Source organism: Pseudopipra pipra, chromosome 18 (genome assembly GCF_036250125.1).
Source record: "Pseudopipra pipra isolate bDixPip1 chromosome 18, bDixPip1.hap1, whole genome shotgun sequence".
Lineage (NCBI taxonomy): Eukaryota > Metazoa > Chordata > Aves > Passeriformes > Pipridae > Pseudopipra > Pseudopipra pipra.
This window is the reverse complement of record NC_087566.1, coordinates 11,500,744-11,520,300: the sequence shown is the minus strand read 5'-3', so window position 1 is coordinate 11,520,300 and position 19,557 is coordinate 11,500,744. Positions and strand designations below refer to the sequence as shown.

The window sequence follows — 19,557 nt, the reverse complement described above, 5'->3', positions numbered from 1 at the left end:
ATGTTTGCCAACAATGACATTTTGGTGCTTCTCACAGCCTTTCAACCAACCTCCTCTTGCTGGAGTCTGGAGTACTTTGTGTGGCTTTAAAGAGAGGAGCATTGGTTTTGGAAGGGAATTCAACCAGTACCTGGGCCTAAATTCTGCATGAGCCACTGTGGGTTTTTCTGTTCTTGTTGAGTTTTAACACATAAATGTTAATCCAGCCATTCAGGAGGTTTCAACTTAATAGCAGAGGATGGGCAAATCTCAGAAAAATACCTGAGTTTTAGAAAAAGTTGGAAGAGCACACCACAAAACTGACATTCAGATGTGTGTAGAAGTCACAAAGCTGTAGGATCTGTTTGCAGGTGTTCTTGACAGTGGTTTTTTGAGCCGCTGCCAAAATATACAATGAGGAATTTCCCCTTTGGAAACTGAGGACGAAAGGAGAAATCACCTCAGTATTCCGGGGTTACCACCGGGCTGAGAATCAGAGGGAGATCGTGGGCCTGTTTGTCCCAAATAGTTTGCCTCTCCTGGCTTCCTGGTCCTTCAGAAAAATCTGATGGAGTCCGAGCTCTGATCTCAGTGTTGTGTCTTGGTTGTGCAGGCCAAGGTCCGGGAGCTGGAGGAGAAATGCCGGACGCAGAGCGAGCAATTTAACCTCCTGTCCAGAGAGCTGGAGAAGTTTCGGCAGCAGGCAGGGAAGATTGATCTCCTGAGCAGCAACACGTTGGCACCCTCGGATATCTCTGGTTCTCCTGGTAAATCTCTATCCCAGTTAATGAATGGAATAGCCACTTCTATAGGCAAAGGTAAGGACCAGCCTTTTGTTTGTGGGTGTCGGTTCTGCCCTGTAGGTTTTCCGATGCAACTCTGTGATGTAAACACAGTTTGCTGTACAAATGGAGGGTGGAATCCACTCCTAGTCCCTATTTATGACTTGTTTAAATTTCAAAGTATCTCTTAAGCCTTCACTGAGCTCGTTCCAGTTTTATTTGGGTACTGCTGGGAGCACAATTCTCTCTAATTGTTGTTGGGTGTAGTGATAAGAAACCAGTTCAGTGTTAAATTGTGTGTTTCTTATGTAAAAATATACTTCCATTGTAAGAAGAAGGACTGTCTGCATATACAGGCTTTGTTGTGAAACCTTCCCTGTTTCAGGGACACAGGGGTAGGTCTGCTACCTTGTTGAAGTAGCAGTTCATTGGGAAAGCAAGCACAGAGACACACACACACTGTACTGGCCATTACATAGAAGTGTAAATAGAGATGGGTAGAAAATAGAGGAACTGAACGAAGTATTTTGACAGACATCAAAGTGGTTTTGGCTTAATTTCATTTGTTCAACAGAAATGATGCACTTCTCCACAAAAAAATTGAAAGTAAAACATTAAAAAAATTAAAATTGAAGCAAACACTGTCTACAAAACACAGATTCTTGTATAAAGTGATTTCGGCTGAAAATGAGTTTCATAGGGATATATTTTAACAGAACTGGGTGAGGATAATATCTACAGTTGCTTGCTAAACTGTGCAAAGGTACGTTTAAATTTTTAACCGTGTTTCAAATAGTATTTAAAGATGTAACTCCCAGTTGTTCTAGAAACAGAAGAGCCTCGACAAAAATATTATTGATTTGAGTTTGAAAACAAGTGGAGAATGTAAAGTTTAAAAAACAAGAAAAATTGATATACATGTGTATTGTTGTTCTTACACTTACAGTGCCCAGGATAGTCCACAGTGTGTGGTTATCCAAGATCTGTGTTGAACTTTCACCAGGTCATCTCCTGTTGCCAGAGGCAACGGCTCTCCTAAGCACAGAGCTTTGTAAACCATCCATTATTCATAAGAAAATTGCAAAGGTCAAGGCAAGGGGTTACCTGAGCACACTTGGAAATCACTTCCATGTAAATCACGTTGGATTGTGGATTATCAGGATGTTATTCTCGAGGCTGAGGAGTGTCCTCACCAGCTCAGTGAAGAATCACTTCACTTGTTCTGCAAAAAACCAGCTGTCAGTTAATTCCCTTTACTTACAAATTCACCAAAGGTTGTTTTAAAATAAGTGTAAAAAGGAACTGGAAATATGAAATAGTCTCGACTTTTCTCCCTAAGCTTCTAGAAAAACCCTGAGCAACAGGTCCTGGGAATCACAAATCATTTCCCTGCTGCTGCAGACGAGCAGTGATTTTCAGTGAAGGGTGCTAAACCCAATGTGAAACCAAGTCAAAGGGAAGCAAGGTGACATCCTTCTTTCATTTCAGTTCAGTAACTCTGTATTTTGTGTGCCTTGGGTTCTTGAGCACAAAATTGGAGCTGTTGGCAGTCTTGCCCGCTGTGGTGCATGTTAATTCATAGGCTTTTCTGGAGCTGCAGGTTTTACTTAACTGGATGTCAAAGTCCAGTAAATGGAGAATTCTGGAGGCATTACCTGATAGCCATAAGAATTTAGTAGAAATTTCCTTAATATCAGCAGCATTAGCTCTTCATGTCTTCTAAGGACAGGATTTTCAAATTAGTTCAAATTAATGTTAAAGAAAAGGTAGTTAGGTATTGAAATGTCCTTCAGGCAGCTGGGGAAGGTCCAGCCTGTATCACTGCAATTGATTTAAACAGGTTCCCACCCCCAGATGAAAATCACCTAAACTTTTTAAGATACTCAGTCAAACTCTCCAAACTAATAAAATACCAATGGAAAAACCTTTTTAAAAACCTTCAAAACATACCAAACAGAAATATTCCATGTAATCCTTGAGTAAAGGCACAGCAAATGCAGCCAGGTCTGTACTGAAGGCATTTAAAGGCTGTAAATCTTTCCCCATAACCTTTTGATTTTTTATGTGACTAAGAATTCAGGGCCTGCAGCACCAGTGAATAAACATCAGAAATCCTTGGACAACATTCATTCTCAGTATGAATGCACTGATAACAATAAAGTGATGTTTGAGCAAGTGGGCAGGATTTCTAATTATTGAAATCAGCCCTTCCCCAATAATGATGGTAATGTACAGCAAGTTCTTCAAACCAGAAGTGTAATTATTTTTATTATGTGTGAGGAAGAAAGAACACAAGAGGGAACACAGGGACAGCTTTCAAAGCAAAGCGAACGACGGAAATGAGATCAGTTTATGACCATCTGCTTTGCCTTAATTGGTGATGTTTGAATGTATCAGGAAATGAAATAAACCCAGCCAGAATGGATTAGAGCATTAAAAGTTCACTTTAAGCATATAATAATGTCACAATCAGATAGAGAAACCTTAAGATTTATTATTCATCAGATAAGAGGCTCGTCTAAATGGTCTTTCTGGGTAATTTACGTAGTCCATACGGAATCAGCAATTGCAATAAATAAAATGGAGAGTCTAACTGTAATGCAAGTATGGGCAGCTTTAATTCTCCTGAAACATTTCAATTAGGCCTGGTGATCTTCCTTTTCTCTTGAAAGGGTGTTCTTCAGACTTTAACAGGTATTTGCCAGGCATGGGAAAATAATGGCCATTTTGAGCATATATTGATTTCACAAAGACTTTATGGATAAAAACCCCGTGGCTTTATAGGGTTCTTTTCTAGTATTTAGAGAAAAAAAAAGAGACATTTCTAGATGCTGCTGCATTTTCTTAAGAGCTGACCTCTTGTACTCTTCATTTTAAAATGTGTTTTTTCCAGAGGGCAGATATAAAAGGAAAGGTGTTTCGTTTGGGTTTTTTTGCTTGGTTTGCAGTTAACAAGCTTTAAAGCAGTCTGTAGGTCTCATTCTTCCACAGTCTGTAGCTCAAGCCCAGGGACATCATGCAGCCTTTTTTGTCTGTATCCTGTATTCACAATCTGCAGGAGTAGCTCTCCTCTGTAGAAATGATCAGGAGATGACAGAGGTTCAGGAGGTTTCAGGAGGAATGTGCTTCGTGCACTGTGAGCCCAAATTTTGTTTGTTTTGTTTGGTTTTTTTTTGCAAAGGCATTACTTGATGATACCTGTGTTTATTTTTTTTTAAATCCAACTGTGGCTCTATATACATAGAATCTGCATGAATTTACATATATTATTTAAGTATCTCATGACCTTTTAAAAAGGCTCCTCTTCAGAACACACAGGAACTCACTGCTAAAGCTGCATGATAAGGCTCATATGAAAATCAGTTCTTTCCAGTTTACTGCAGATATTAGAAGAATAGAGAAAAGCAGTCCCACAGCATGGAAAGAGCCTTAGAGGATCAGCTTCTGTTATTTCACACACACTTTCCTAAGGAGACAGGAGTTGATGGCACCCTGTGTGGATCTTATTGACAAGGGAGATGCTCCATTGCACAAGTAGCCAAATAAATGGAGAAACAGAGGACACTGAAGGCAGCAATTAGTCCAGTTAGGAAGACAGATCATTTTGCAGAGCTAGACTTGGGGCAGAAGCTGCACTTCCACATACGTTGATGGATATTCCAGTGACTCTGATGGGAGGTGAGGTATCTATGTGGGCATACATGTGTCCAGTCACTAATGCAATCACAACAACATAGTTTTCTCTTCTACATGTTAAAGATTCAGGGCAAATTCTATGTATTCTGTTTCACAAGCAAAAATAATAAGACAGATCAATATCTTCCAGCGTCCTGATGCTCCTGGAGTTCTTGATAATCCATGTCCCTATCCTAGTTATCCTATATGTATGCAAAGCAAGGGCTAGATTGTCCTAGAATCTTTCTCCACATTTGCCATGTTGTGCAACTAATTTAAAAACAAAGCCTGAAGAATCCAGGAGGTATGAGACCAAACAGCAGTTTCCTTTGAATGAATAATCACAGTTGGCCCAATTATTTATAGGCTTGGCGCTGACAGGCTGATATGGCAAGCACATTAACAGCAAACAGAAGGAGCTAAATTGGCTGAAGGTTTCTGAACAGGGATGACTTTTTTGTTATATATGTGAGAAAGGTTCCAAGAATAAAAAATGTGCCCTTTTCCAGCCTGGGGATTGCTGTAAGCGGGGCTGGCTGTAATTAATCTTTTGTGTGGTGAGTTGTATATTACCCTGCTGTCAATGGGCTTAAGCTGTCCTGCTGTAAATTACAGTGATGCAGAGAAAATTAATCATAATGGACTAATGAGAACACCAGAAAAACCCTCTGATGATATTCTTGGAGCTTATTCTCCTCTGCAGTATGAATAAAGAGGTTCCACTGATAATTCCTGGTGACGTGGTCTGGGAAGCTGCAGTTCAGTAGCAAAACATTGCTGTCCAGACTTCTGGCAGAACAGCAGAGGAAATGCTGAACCTACACATATTCAGAAAAATTAGAGCATAGGCTCATTATGTTAATGAAAAGGAGAATGCACTCTGCATATCTGGATGTGTCAGCAAGGACTGTGCTTTGCTGTAACTTCTGCTCACGCTGCAGGTATAACTAAGCTCAGTTTACAGTCTCCTGCTGTCCTGTGGTTTGGGGACTAAACTAACAGTAAAAGGGAAAAAATGTAGAAGTATTTTATATAACACTTTGTTAGTCTGTCTTGCAACCTTGATGTCGTTCTTTTTAATTGTCTCCCCTCACCTCCAGGCCTGATTTTCACTGGAGTCAGTGGGAGATAAGAGGGATCAGCCTCCTTAGGTTATTCAATGTGCAGGATACGCTGCCTTTTCATTTTCTTAAAACTGTTTTTAAAAGCGCAACAAAAATATTCAAAAAGGATTTCTGAAGATTTTTCCTTTCTCATAGCCCAAATCTTCCATTTTTTTGGAAACTGGAGAGATGGAACTGTGATCAAATTACGTGTTTTAGTGCTGGTGTTAAAGAGGAACTCTCACGAAGTATGAAGCAGGTGCTCTTGGCACTTGCTGCCTGACAAAAGTCAAACCACTTCATTTGAAAATGAACATCCTGCCAACTAAATCATTAGCATTTCAGTCACTTTCTCAGAAGACAAATGTATGACTCGGTTCTACTTTCCAGTATATGACAGAGTCCCCAAAAGAAATAAAGGTTCTAACAGCAGCTCGTTAGTGCTGGGTATGTTAAACAGCAGGTCAGGTGACTTCTCTGTACATATTAAGGTGCTCAGAATGAAGGTGGACTTTTTCCAACAAGGAAAAATTGAACTTTGAATTTTTTGAGTTAAAATACCTTCACTTTCTACATTATGTTTTGTTACATATGGTTGATTTATGTGATTTACCAAGAGACTGGGAACGAGTAGGCAGAGCCTTTTGTGTTCTGCAGTCTACCTACTGTAGTCTTTTTCTGGAAGGATTTTTAACAGGAGGAGAAAATAACTCACTGCTGCTTATTAGTTGGCAGTGTTTCTGCTTGAGAGCAATTCCTTATTCTCGTGTGTGTTTTGTTCACTGCCAGTTCATGAAAGCCCTTCTGGAAGTCGCTGTGTGATCTCGGAGTTCATACGACCCCTTCAAATATCTGGAGACAAACCAGAACAACTGTCTGTCAAACCTACATTCCTGTCCAAGTCAAGATCTGGTACCCCAAGATGCAGATTTGATTCAGACGTGAGTCTTTTTAAATTTCTTACTGCAAATGTGTGTTACAGGGGCCAAGACTCCTCTGCTCCAGGGGGCTGATGCAGGTTGATCCACCTGCTTTTAAAAAGTCAAGACATGAATGTTCTCATTTTCTGAGGCAGCTCGAGAACACGATCAGTGGGAACATAACTGATATTTTCAAGGCAGACACCACCTGCTAACAGCCTTTCCAGCCTTTCCAGCCTTTCCAGCACCCTCTTAAACTGATACTGAGCCTGTAAAATGGAAGTGGAAGTTGCAGGCTGTTGTCACCAAAGTCTTCCACCATCCAGTTGTTGCATCTGGTGTTTAATTGTACTTTTGAAAGGTTCTGTTCCTCCTTTCTTAGAAAGGTTTTCTGCTTTTTGGCAGGATTCTGGTAGAAACCCAGTGGGAGGCTCAGAAGAGCTTTTCAAAGCTGCCATAAAAAGTTGTTTGTTAATATTTAGGAGAAATGTTATAAATAAAAATAGGTATGGGACAAATTTTGGAAAACTTTTTAGAAGGGCATAATTTTCTATTAAATACTAAAAGGTCTGGTTTGTGTGGGCAAATACCCATGAGGAAATGATCTTTAGATTTTACCCCTTACTTTGTAGTCTGGAATCCCTTTCTTAATCTTTACAGGAGTAAATAAATTGCAACTGTGCATATTTTCTTTCTATATTATATAAGTTCATTGCTATTGAACCTGTGAGAATTGATAGAAACTAATGTTTCTAAATGGATCACAAACCTGAGTATTGTGTAGGACACTCAACAAAATATTAGATTCTTGTATAGTAGGAATTCCATGGGCATATCTAAGGATTATCCACAAGAAATATTTGTGTATATTTGTGTAGCAGCATTACTGAAAAGTGGAAACATTCACTGCTTTTAGAAGAGGCCACAGGAAAAGTAGTCAAAGCAGAAAAAGCAGCTTAGCAAGGAGACTTAGGGAAGCAGAACTAACAGCAAGGAACAGAAAAAGCACACGTCACATTTAATTCCCTTTTTCTATTATTTTTTGAGTTATCTCTCACTGAGAATGTCAAGCCCTCTTTTGGAGAATTGTACTTTTTGTGCCTTCTAGAGTGTAATTATGTGATACATACTTACATTATGCAAGCTCACAGAAATTAAGCTCCATTCCTTTTCAGAGATATCCAGACCTAAGGGAGAGTGTATGAATAAAATCTAAAAATGGAGCATAACGCTGGGAAGTCTGAAATAAATAAGAAAAAAAAAAAGTGACACTCTGCAAAAAGTATATTTGCAACTGCCCTGGTTGTCACTGGTGCCAAAGTCTTCTAGAATAACCATTCTTGGTTGAGTTATGCACCATATAAAGGTGGCAGGGTGATAATCCTTGGAAATGTGCATACATCCCCAAATTCTACACAGGGGAAAATACCTGTTCTGGGACTGTTAGTGTCCTCTTCACTGGGGTCAAGTGTTGGTGGAATAGTGTGTGCTGTGCTAACCCACCTCTTGAGAGTTAATTCAGAGGAAAAGTGTATTAACTCAGCATTTTTCTGGTGTATTTTGACAAGTTTAGAGCTGAAAGTTGCAGTTCAATATTCACTCTGTTTAGATGGTAAAATTGCAATCAATTTTTGGACAATGTTATTTGATCCCACTGTTTACCTGGCATTTCTATTTTGATTAAAGTTCTCTCAAGCACAGGCAAAGAGTTGGTCATTTTTTCTGAAATGGCTCACAGCATTCTGTAAAATAAATGGCAGGAAGTTTAACTCTCACTTTAAAAACTCTACTAGGCTCAAAGCATAACAGAAAGAATTACTGTTTTAGCAGTGAGGTACCTGATGTGGAGCTAAAATAGGCACAGTCTGTGTTGATTCAGCACCACAATTTAATCTCTGGGTTTTGTAGACCAGATTTGTAATGGAATAAATGTGTGGCTTTGCAGATTTGAGTTAAATATGATGGTAAATTCCCAGGAAATATGTTTCTTTCTGTTAGTGGAAAGGGTGGGATTCAACAGATGCTGATGCTGTGGATTGGATTGGCAAGGGGATATATTTTGTGTGATACTCATTGTTTCCAATTGTTTGGAAGCTGACACTTCCACCAGCTCTAAACTCAATATTTGTTTTAAGTGCTTAGTCACTGCTGTCAGCCCTTCTAAGTAAAATTAACCAGTTGTCTTCCATGTTGGAATTTAATTTCTGTTTTTTCTCAATGTTGCATGTTCGCTGTCTGATTGATATCACCTGTCAGGAAAACTGTTCATGCAGCTTTTTGAAATAGCATTACCTTTTTTTTTTTTTTTTTGCCCCCCTACAGATGGATAATGATCAGAATTCCAATACCTCAAAGCAGAGATATTCTGGGAAAGTCCATCTTTGCATTGCCCGTTATAGGTAAAACCCCCCATCTCATTCCATATATAATACATATATAATGTTGTAATATTCAACATTAGGTTTTCCTTCACTTTATTCACACTGAATTATTACATGGAATCAGTGTTATGGATAACAGACCCCTTTACTGACTGCAAAATAGTGCCATGTCCACGTGCTTTAACTGTCAGAGGAAGCTGAACATGACATGTCTCTCTCACCCACCACTGTATTTCCAACCTTCAGTGCCTAAATGACATGAAATTGGTACCTCCTACTTTGCAGAGGATGTCTCAATCTGTTCTTATAAATTACCTTCTCAAGCAAGAAAAGATTTAAAAGTCCATCGCATCTTTGCTTTGCACTTTAAAATTTCAGGTATAAAGTCCTGTCATGATATAAATTTCAGGGACTAACAATTTCTTTCGGGATGGATATGGATTTAAGTGCTTTATAAGTACTTTTTGTCTCTCAGTATCCTTATCTGTAACTCACTGGTTTTGTCTTTTTTTACCTTGTCCTTGTGGAAGTTAATAAACCTGTGTAAGAGACACATAAAAAATATTTAAAAAATGGAATGTGGGGGCTGGAAAAGACCCCCCACAACTGAGTTCCTTTTAATTCGTTTTAAAAAATAAGCCTTAGAGCTGTCCACCTCCCCCTGATCGGTGTTGCTCCTGTGCTCGCTGCAGTTACAACCCTTTCGATGGACCAAACGAAAATCCAGAGGCAGAGCTCCCTCTTACGGCAGGAAAGTACCTTTACGTGTACGGAGACATGGATGAAGATGGCTTCTATGAAGGTATTTTTTTCTTTTTCCAGGCTGTGAATTCATGCTAATTCATGCAGATCGAAATCAGTCCGTCTGTCAAACACGCTCCAAATTCTTTCCTTCTTAGCCTACCACTAAATCAGTTGCTAAAATTACCCTTATCATCGCTCTGTTAATTAACAGAGTTTCTGCACCGGCAAAGCCGCTCCTTGCAGGCAAAGCTAATTATAAGATATTTTATAGTGTCAGCTTTTCCTGCTGGCAAGATTGAAGCTGACAGGAAAGCTTGCTGGCAGTTCTGGTGTTCCCCTTCACGTTCTCAAGCTGTGAATGTTGTTTGTGTAGGGTTTGCACTCCATCCTTCTTCCTTGTCCTGTCTGCTCTCAAGGCATGGGCATGAAGGAGGTGTTCTCCTCCAAGGATTTTAATGGCATTGCTCTTCCTCACCAGGAGAACTTCTGGATGGACAAAGAGGACTAGTCCCTTCAAACTTTGTGGATTTTGTTCAAGACAACGAGACCCGGTTATCAAGCACATTAAGCAGCGAACAAGATCAGAATTTTATCAACCACTCGGGTCCTGCTTTGGAAGGAGATCTCTTGGAGATAAGTCCCCCCAGTCACATAGACTCCGGCGTCATCAGCAACGGCGCAGGGACTCTGGATGTGAACATTGATGAAATTGGAGAAGACATTGTGCCTTATCCTAGAAAAATCACCCTTATCAAACAACTAGCCAAAAGTGTCATTGTGGGCTGGGAGCCACCAGTGGTGCCGCCCGGCTGGGGAACCATCAGCAGCTACAACGTCCTGGTGGACAAGGAAATCCGGATGAACGTCGCCTTGGGGAGCAGAACGAAAGCTCTCATAGAAAAGCTCAACATTTCTGCCTGCACATACAGAATATCCATCCAGAGCATCACCAACAAGGGCAACTCCGACGAGCTGCAGTGCACTCTGCTGGTGGGGAAGGATGTCATAGTCGCCCCCTCCAACCTGAAAGTGGACAATATAACCCAGATTTCTGCTGAGCTGTCCTGGCTCCCTACAAACAGTAATTACAGTCACGTCATCTTCCTTAATGAAGAAGAGTTTGACATTGTCAAGGCTGCTAGCTACAAGTACCATTTTTTTAATTTGAAGCCCAATATGGCCTACAAGGTGAAGGTCATGGCAAAGCCCCATCAGATGCCCTGGCAGCTTCCCTTGGAACAACGAGAAAAAAAGGAAGCCTTTGTGGAATTTTCTACATTGCCAGCAGGTTTGGTATTTTTCTCCCTACCCCAAAACTCTCCAGTTAAGTTTCTCTGAAAATACTAGCTAAAATAACTTAACCTTTGGCTTCCTGCTCTAATCCCTGTCACTTTTGTGAGCAGACTGGGGATTATTAGATTGCTTTATGCTATTTAAAATTAATTCCTGTCCTGCATTATTGTCTTCTTAGCTCCTGGGTAAGGACAGATACATTTTTGGGAGATAAACTTCAGATCAACATCTCAGATAACACGCTAAGTGTTTTATCAGAATAATCTCCATTTGTATTTCATTTGTCCAGGTATAATATTTCTGGTAGTAATTTATTCTCATTGGTGTGAACAGCGCTGGGAGAAAAAACAGTTTTTACTTCTGACATGTCATTTTTTTGTTATGCCTGTGTCTTAAAGCACTTTTAACATTTTTTCTAATGAAAAACAACACAAACCTCTTAGAGGGCCACAGAGTCACTTAGGGGACGTAAATGTATTTTGGTTGGGAAGTTGCAATCACATTGTACAATTTGAACCTGTAAAGTCAACAAATCCATTTTGTTTTGGATAGTCTGAGGTTTTTTTCCCCACCTGGCTTTTACATTAGGAATGGTGCCAAGCCTTGTCAGTCATTTCCCACTATTTAAGAACACTGAAGTGGTGTTGAAAACTGGAGCAGAAAGAATGTAGTGAATTAAAGGATAATCTCATGATTTGGGGGGTATATGGCAATATCCCTGAAAAAAATTGAGCATGTGTCCTTATATATTCACCTACCCAAGGTCATCTAATCAAGGACAAGTAGGAGACTCCTTATCCATCCAGTCTTTCAGATCCCTGAGTGCCTCTGGAGCAGGGACAGACAAGCACAAGTGGCTCCTGGAGAGTGGAATGCCAGTAGCATGTACTGAGCTGTGGTTCCTTCACTCCCTGCTGGGATTTGATTCCAGCAAAGGGGCAAGAATTAATTCTGGTCTCTTCCTTGCCTTGTATGACTTTTATTTATGTGAGGAGACAGGCAGGACAGCCGTGCTGGCTGAGTAGACAGGGAATTAAGCTCATATGTCTCCTCTTTTTGATGCTGTTGATTCATAGTTTCAGTGAAAACATCCTCAGCTCACACATTTACTCTTTTGTCTGGAATCATGTCAGTGAGGTGAGTGGTGGTGCTGTTGCAGAACCTGTGGGAGGGGGGCATTCCAACCTGGAATGTGTTCTGGGGCAGCTGGGAGGCACTGCCTTACTGAACTTATTACATTTGTCAGCTTCTTTACTGATTGGGAAAGGCCTTTGGAGTGAGGTATTTTTCAAACACTGAACGTGCTGTATCTCCCTCTAGTTGCTGGAGTGTGCTAAGCAGTGCCTGAGCTGTTCTCTGCTGGGGAGCTGAAATCTTTTAAATCCAGAGTCTTCCCCACCCCTTCATTGCACAGGGAGCATTTTTACAGAAGCATGTCAACTTTTCACTGTTTTATAGCAAAATAAAATAGCAACAGTTGAAGTTATTAGAGGCCTATGCCTGTATTTCAGAAGTTATTGGAACAAAGGGAAAGGATGCCCATGAAATAAGTCAATGATGGGAGTTAACCATCACAGTGTGTCATGGTTTTGTCTTGCAAATACTGCTGACTTTTCTTCTTTCTTCTTTCAAACCACAATTAAAAGAAAGAAATTAAGTGACTAATGCTGGTTCTTTTTCTCAGACTGGATTATTTTTCCTCCTTAAATCCCTCCAGTGCTCATTTTATTTGAAGCTGAGAAGCTCTGGCCTTTACTAGTGGGTTGGGTGATATCCTTACAGAAAAGGATGTCATCAGCCACTTATCCCAAAAAAGGAGCAGGGATCAGGGAATATTTTAATATTTTCACACTGTATCAAACTTAGGGGTTTTTCGGGAGTACAATAAGCAAAAATGATCTTTAGGGAACTGCTCACATTTCAAAGCTATAGAGAGCAGTTATGTGAAAAGTGCAGGGCAATTAGGGGTCATCTTTTCTTTTTTTCTCTTTGCATAAATATATTATGTTTTGCATGATTTATACTGAAAACACATTGCTTCCTGTGAGACCAAAGCCGATTGACAGCTGACCAATTGATTCGTCAAAGCATTGAAATTTGATTTTCTTGATTCATCAAAGCATTGGAATTCCTTAAATTAAAATAGAAGTAGTTCTCTCTCTTGGACGCTCAGATCCAAAAATAGAAATAAGTACAGGATCAGGACCCGTGGGACTGTTATTGGGTTTGAGCTAATTTATGTGAAAAACCCCATGAGGACCAAAGTAGGGCAGCATTCCAAAACAAACATTCATGTTGATGGCCAAGACCATCACAAGTCATCAAGAATAATTTCCCATTTAATGATGGGGGAAAATAGAAACCATGCTAAGCCTTGGGCATCACACTTTATTAAACCTGTCCCTGCCAGAGTCTCTGAAGGTCGAGACACACTCCCTGGGGATTGTTTAGTTGTGGGAGAATGGAAGGAAGGTGACTTCTCCTGCAGGAGCAGATTAATGTCATTGTCACTGGCAAGATAGTGGGTTAGATCAGATGCATTCTTTCTTGTAAGCTCAGCAGCCCTGCTGGATTGGGAATGCTGGCTGTCAATAAAATAGGATGGTTAGGAAAGCTGAAATTCAATCCTAGACCAAAATCTGTCTTGGCCAAAAATAGTCTTAGGTCAATTTGCATACTTCGGACTTGCAAGTTAAAAATACATTATAGGTGCAGGGGATGGTACAAGCAAAAATTTCCTGTTGTGCCTGTGCTGTCCTGAACATGACCATAATTTTATTTCCATGCCCTCTGGAGAACAAAATTCAGTGACAGCAAACCAGTGAAATGCACTGGCAGTTTGCCAGCAAACTGGCTGAGACTTGTGTGGTATTTTACACATGTATCAGGCACACAGCTGAAATATTTGTGGCCTTTTTGGTAGATGAGCAGGAACTGGTTGTGCTTAGTTCACTGGGAAAAGCAAACTCGAGGTTTGTATTCTCCTGGCTGTTCTGCAGAGCTTGCTGAACCCTCCTTCTGAGATGTTTTAACACGAGACATTTCTCAGGGTTTGGCTGTTAAATTAGCACAACAGGATGCTTGAAAAATTTATGAACTAATAATCTCTATGGTATTTTTACTTTGGCTTTCTGGCCGCAGTAGAACTATTTATAGTAGGGTAATGTCTTTTAATTAAGGATGTATTTGGTGTGCTATTACACTAACATACTGGAAATGCCTTAAGAGGTTAGTTGGATGCATTTTTTTTCTTCAGTGCAGAGGAAAGACTGTGAGATCAGTTGTCCTTTAACCAGCATGCTGCTGGTGGAAAATGTTGAATTTTCAGCTTGCAGTTCACATTGCACCCTAGTTCACTGTGCTTCTGGCCCTTAAATTGGGACTTGGAGCCACTGATGGTCCAGAGAGACAGAATTTGGAAGTGGTTTCAGAGTATGTAGTGTGCATTCAGCGCAGACATCTATCTCAAAATGTAATTTGCTGTCACATGCAGCAGTTTTCCACTAACAGTGCCTATCCTGGGCCTTTTTCTCACTCTGTTTTTCTGTTAGCATATCCTGCATTCAGAGTATCAGTTATACAGCCTGGAGGGTTAAAAACAGATCCAGAGCAAGGTGCAAGTACAGACCATTTTGCAAAGGAGTACAGTTCAGTTAATGGTTGTAAAGTGAGGGTCAGTTCCTGCTCTGTGACCTGCTGAGCCCGTGCTTCTGCTCTTACAAAACAGCCACAACAAGGATAGTTTGTCTTCTAAAAAATTAAAAAAAAAAATAAAAAAAAATAAAAAGTGCTTTGAGATCTGTAGTTTCCAGCCACAGTGACCTGTCCCATCTTCCTCAGGTCCTCCAGCTCCACCTCAAGATGTTGCTGTCCGGGCTGGGTCCACCCCAGGGACCATCCAGGTGTCCTGGAAGCCCCCGACCCTGACGGCCACGGGGACCTCCCACGGCGCCAACGTCACAGGTTACGGGGTTTATGCGAGAGGGCAACGGGTGAGTTCTCCTTCCAGCATTACAGGGACCATCTGCTCTGGGGGAATTCCAACAGGTAAAGGCAGCAAGAAAGATGTGACAGCCCTTGGATGCCTGCAGGGGGTTCTCACTCAGTTTTCAGGAGACCCTGCTCTTTTGTTTGTGCACAACTTGCTCATGAGCTTCCTTTCTACAGACACTTCAGCTTTTGGAGAAAAAAAAACAAAAAACTTCAGCTTTTGGACAAAGGGGTTGAAAGGATTAAAGACAACTGGTGCTGGGGTTGGCAATAGTTCACTCCATGTTAAGACTTTGAAGGTTGTCCTTTAGTGAGGCTGAGGGGAGGGAGGCAGATGTTTCCATGCTCATGAGTTGTCTGTTTGTGCTCTCAGGTGGCAGAGGTGATCTTCCCAACAGCAGAGAACACACTGGTGGAGCTGCTGAGACTGAGGAGTTTGGAAGCGAGGGAAGTCACTGTTCGAACGCTCTCTGCACAAGGGGAATCAGTGGACTCTTCTGTTGCTGCCATTCCACCCGACCTCCTGGTGCCTCCAACCCCTCACCCCAGAACTGCTCCCAAATCTAAGCCATTAGCAAGTGCCGGAGCCCCAGAAACCAAAGAAGAACATTTAGGTCCCCATTTGAAAAGGGATGAGTCGTGGGAGCAGACTCGTTCGGCGTCCCCCGTTCACGGACACACACTTGAGCCCCCCAGCTTCCACAGCCACGGGAGGAGGTCTCCATCCCCCAACAGGATCCTCCCTCAGCCCCAAGGCACACCCATCCCAAACACCGTCGCGAAAGCCATGGCCAGAGAAGCTGCACAAAGGGTTGCAGAGAGCAACAGGGTAAAGGCAAAACTTTTTCTCTCGGGGCTTTTTTCAGGTTGTTTTTATTCATTGTGGCGCTTCCCATCAGAAGGTTTTTTTGGTCACGTGCTTTAGGGAGCAGATAATTCATTCCTGAGCTCTGAGGGTCTGTAGTTGGAGACGAAGCAGTGTGCTGAAATTCTGTGCATGTAAAGCACTGTTGTGTCTGCTGTTGTGGATCCCACAGGCAGTTTTACATATTTGCCCTTCTCAGTGTCACGTTTTCACAGATGTTCACAACTGCTTTCCACTGCAGCTCCTCCTGTAGCTGCTAACAACATCACTGCCCAAAGGACACTCCTGGTTTGGACCCATGGCTGCTGCAGTGACTCAGATGTTTGCTAGTTAATTTAAATCCTGTATTTGAGGCTCAAGGGTCAGTACAGCTGATGTCTATGCATCCTGACAACATGCTCTGGTTTTTCTACACAAGTATGCAATATTTAAACACTCCCAGTGCCCTGGGCGGTGACTTTCTCATCACAAGCTGCTCACAACTGTCTGTTACTTTTTACAAGCTGTGGAGTCACTTATTTCACACACCCTTGTGGTCCTTCATCCAGCAGTCATCACTTATGTCCAGTTTTTGGTCTCCCATCATATGTCCAAAATAACTCCATTAATTTTGACAGTTCACACGTATCTTAACAGCCCCAGCTTATTGACTGTCCCTGTTTTGAGCCAGTGGGTGAATTGAGCCAGCTTTTGAGAACCTGAGTAATTCTGGATCAATAATGTCTGATAAATACATAAGTATGCATGTATATATATCTTCCTTTTGTTTATAAAGAAAGAAAACTGGAATAAATGTAGTAGAAGGAAAAAATTTGTTTCTTGGGCTCTCAGAGGTGAAAGTTGATTTAAGAACTATATATTTCCAAACTAGAAATACTTTTTCTAGTTTGGAAAATGCTGACATAACAAATACTCTGAACCATGTTTAATTACATTAATTTAAGTGAAGCTTGAAATGTTCGATTCAGGAATGTGGACAGAAGTTTACAGATGAATTCATTCTAAATTAAATCAAATCCTGCCAGTGATATTTGTCATGTTTAGTCCCCTGTAGTAGAAATTCTTCCCCCTGTTTAGTCCCCTGTAGTAGAAATTCTTCCCCTGTGGTAAGCTGCTGCAGAAGCTGTGTGCCTTCTCCCTGCCTTCATCCAGCCTGTTAGATGGCTGAGGATTATTGTCAGGAGAGTAAGCAGCAGGAATTAGTAACTGAGGCCAGGAGTCACCTCAGAGCAGAGGAAGAGCCCAGAGTCTCATTCTAAAGCTTTTTTTGTGCTGAGTTCATCCACTGACTCTCTGCCAAGGGGAAATTAGTGTCTTTGTTAGCAGCCTCTGACTGTAGAATACTGAGAATTTTGACATAAGTTGTACAGGGAAGAGAGCAGATGAGTTGATGATCACAGAGAATCATGTAATTGTTTATGAGCCAGAGGAATATGATAAGCAAAAAATTCTTGAATATTTCTTAAAGATTCCAGTCGGGGAAACCAGCATTGCTCCAACCATGAGCACATTTAAATGGTGTGTGCTTGAGTTCTTATATTTGCCATTTCTTCTTCTGGTGGCAGGAGGGAGTCTGCTTCACAATTTTCCATTTTTTTGTTGCCTTGCTAGATGGAGAGGAGGAGTGTGTTCAGCGACAGGAGCAGTGCCCAGTATGCCAACTCTGATGAGGAGGAGGATGGCTATGATTCTCCCAATGTCAAAAGAAGGGGAGCTTCAGTGGATGATTTCCTAAAAGGGTCAGAACTTGGAAAGCAAGTAAGTAGCCTGGTTCTGTCGTTGTGTCAGGTGTTTGACATAAAACAAGCACTTTCTGAAGCTCAGCAGGCTGTCCAGGTCACCTCCTGATTATTGTGGCTGTGTTGGTAAACTGTACAGACAAGCAGGAATTCGTGGGGAGGGAGATGTGTGTCCTGTTCCTGCAGCATGACACTGCCTGATGGGAGCTGAATGCACCAGGCACCTCCAGCCCATCAGCCCAAGCAGCAGGTTTGAGCAGTGGGAACTGCAAAAATGAAGATGGAAAAGCTGAACTAGCAAATGTGACTGGACTGTCATGTTTGGGTTCTGGGCCTTTCAGTGTGGTGTCACTACTGCATATGAAAAAATGCTGTGGGAAAAGGGGAAGGGGGAAGAGTTTCTGCGTTCCATAAAAGCCACAACCTGTAAGCTAATAACCTAACTACAGAAAACCAAAATCCTCTATGCTTGGCATGCTGCAAGGAATGGAAAGGTCTTGCCAGAAGAATTTTGCATGACTGCACAGCTTTTAGTTTGATACCACTGAAAAGAAATATAAAATAATTTATTACATTACTGTCAAGAGAAATGTAAATTCTAGAGAAGAGATATTTTCTTATGTCTTGGCATAGTCAAAAAAGCTTTTTAGCCAAATATCTGACCTCCCATGTGGAAGGGTCCAAGCAACACCACTCCTTCTTGTGCCAGTTCTGAGATGTTCTGGAATTTTGGTTCTGTTTATTATAGATGTTCAAGCAGCTACAAATGTATGAACAATGCCCCAAATTTCCAGTGTTTTAGTCAGTCTATTCCTACAATGTTTAAAAAAATTAAAGCTTCAAATGTCATCAGCTACTTATATCATACAATGGTGGTAACATCCTGCAAGAATTAAATGCTGATCACTTTTAAATTATAATGTGATGTAAGAAACAGCTGTGAAGAACAGATGATATGTGAATTATCCTAGGGCTTTTACAATTTGGTCAGCAAGTCCACTGATGCATGAAGGACCTCTTCAAATCAGGGGAATTTAATCAAGAGTATGACTAGATTTGGTGCTGGGACTGGAGATATCCTTTTATGTATCACCTGGGATTAAGACTGGATTTCTTGAATCAGGACCATAAATGGCCAAAACAAACTTCCTGCAGGATCTCTCCAGTAGAACAGAGCAGCAAGCCATGGGATGTAATTTGTACGTGGTGATCAGCGTGACATTCAAATCTAGGAAATGCTCTGGTCCTCGGTGTGTTGGCTGAGGATTTCCAGCCCTACAGGCAGTAAAGACCTTTCTCTCTCACCTTGTGACTCAGCCTCACTATTGCCACGGGGAGGAGTATCACACAGAGAGCAGCAGAGGCTCGGACCTGTCTGACATCATGGAGGAAGATGAGGAAGAGCTTTACTCGGAAATGCAGCTGGAGGATGGAGGGAGGCGGCGAGTCAGTGGGAGCTCCCACAACGCCCTCAAGGTAAGTGTGGCTGCAGGGAGCCCTCAGGAGCACCCCTGGGGTTTAATTCTTCCTTCAAAGCGTTTCCTGTAGTCAGTTATGGATTTTGCAGACCACTAAAACTCATACAGACCTAGAGCTGGGCCGCTTTAATGCAGTTATTCCTTTCTTTTTCCTTCATTGTTGGATAGCTAATCTTTTAACTAATTGACTGTTTTCCTGCTTGTAACTGTTGCAGTTGCAATTTCAGTTCTGCATCTGAGGACCTCTCCCATGTCTATAGGAAGATATGCTGCATGTGCTACCCAGAAAATGAGTTGTTTCTGAGCAAGGAGATGTATAAAAATTATGTCCATACCAAGAAGACAATGTATGTTTTTCATGTCTGAGTGATTTGTCCCTGTTTCTAGTGCTAGCCCCATTTCTTCCCAGGCTCTAAAGGATTCTTATAAGAAAGGGAGTTGGATTAGCTTTGTTTGATCAATGCATTATCAGAAATCCTTGTGCTCTGGTGATTATTAAGTAATCACCAGAGGGATATAAAAATCACCAGAGACAGCAGGAAATACCCATGAGAAATATTGCCTTAACACTACACAGGACTATTCATCATGAAAGACAACTTTATGAT

General features: G+C 41.3%; 1 protein-coding gene across 15 annotated transcripts in view; it reads left to right on the top strand.

The window, feature by feature from the left end:
• The window catches only part of RIMBP2 (RIMS binding protein 2), a 93,114-nt gene that overhangs the window by 53,725 nt on the left and 19,832 nt on the right, over positions 1-19,557 (top strand). For all 15 annotated transcript variants that reach the window (XM_064675218.1, XM_064675214.1, XM_064675213.1 and 12 more), the window contains 9 exons: positions 593-797; positions 6,329-6,480; positions 8,782-8,858; positions 9,533-9,642; positions 10,063-10,872; positions 14,718-14,869; positions 15,241-15,696; positions 17,344-17,490; positions 18,789-18,947. In XM_064675218.1, coding sequence (XP_064531288.1) covers positions 593-797; positions 6,329-6,480; positions 8,782-8,858; positions 9,533-9,642; positions 10,063-10,872; positions 14,718-14,869; positions 15,241-15,696; positions 17,344-17,490; positions 18,789-18,947 — 2,268 coding nt within the window. The remainder of the gene's footprint in view (positions 1-592; positions 798-6,328; positions 6,481-8,781; positions 8,859-9,532; positions 9,643-10,062; positions 10,873-14,717; positions 14,870-15,240; positions 15,697-17,343; positions 17,491-18,788; positions 18,948-19,557) is intronic.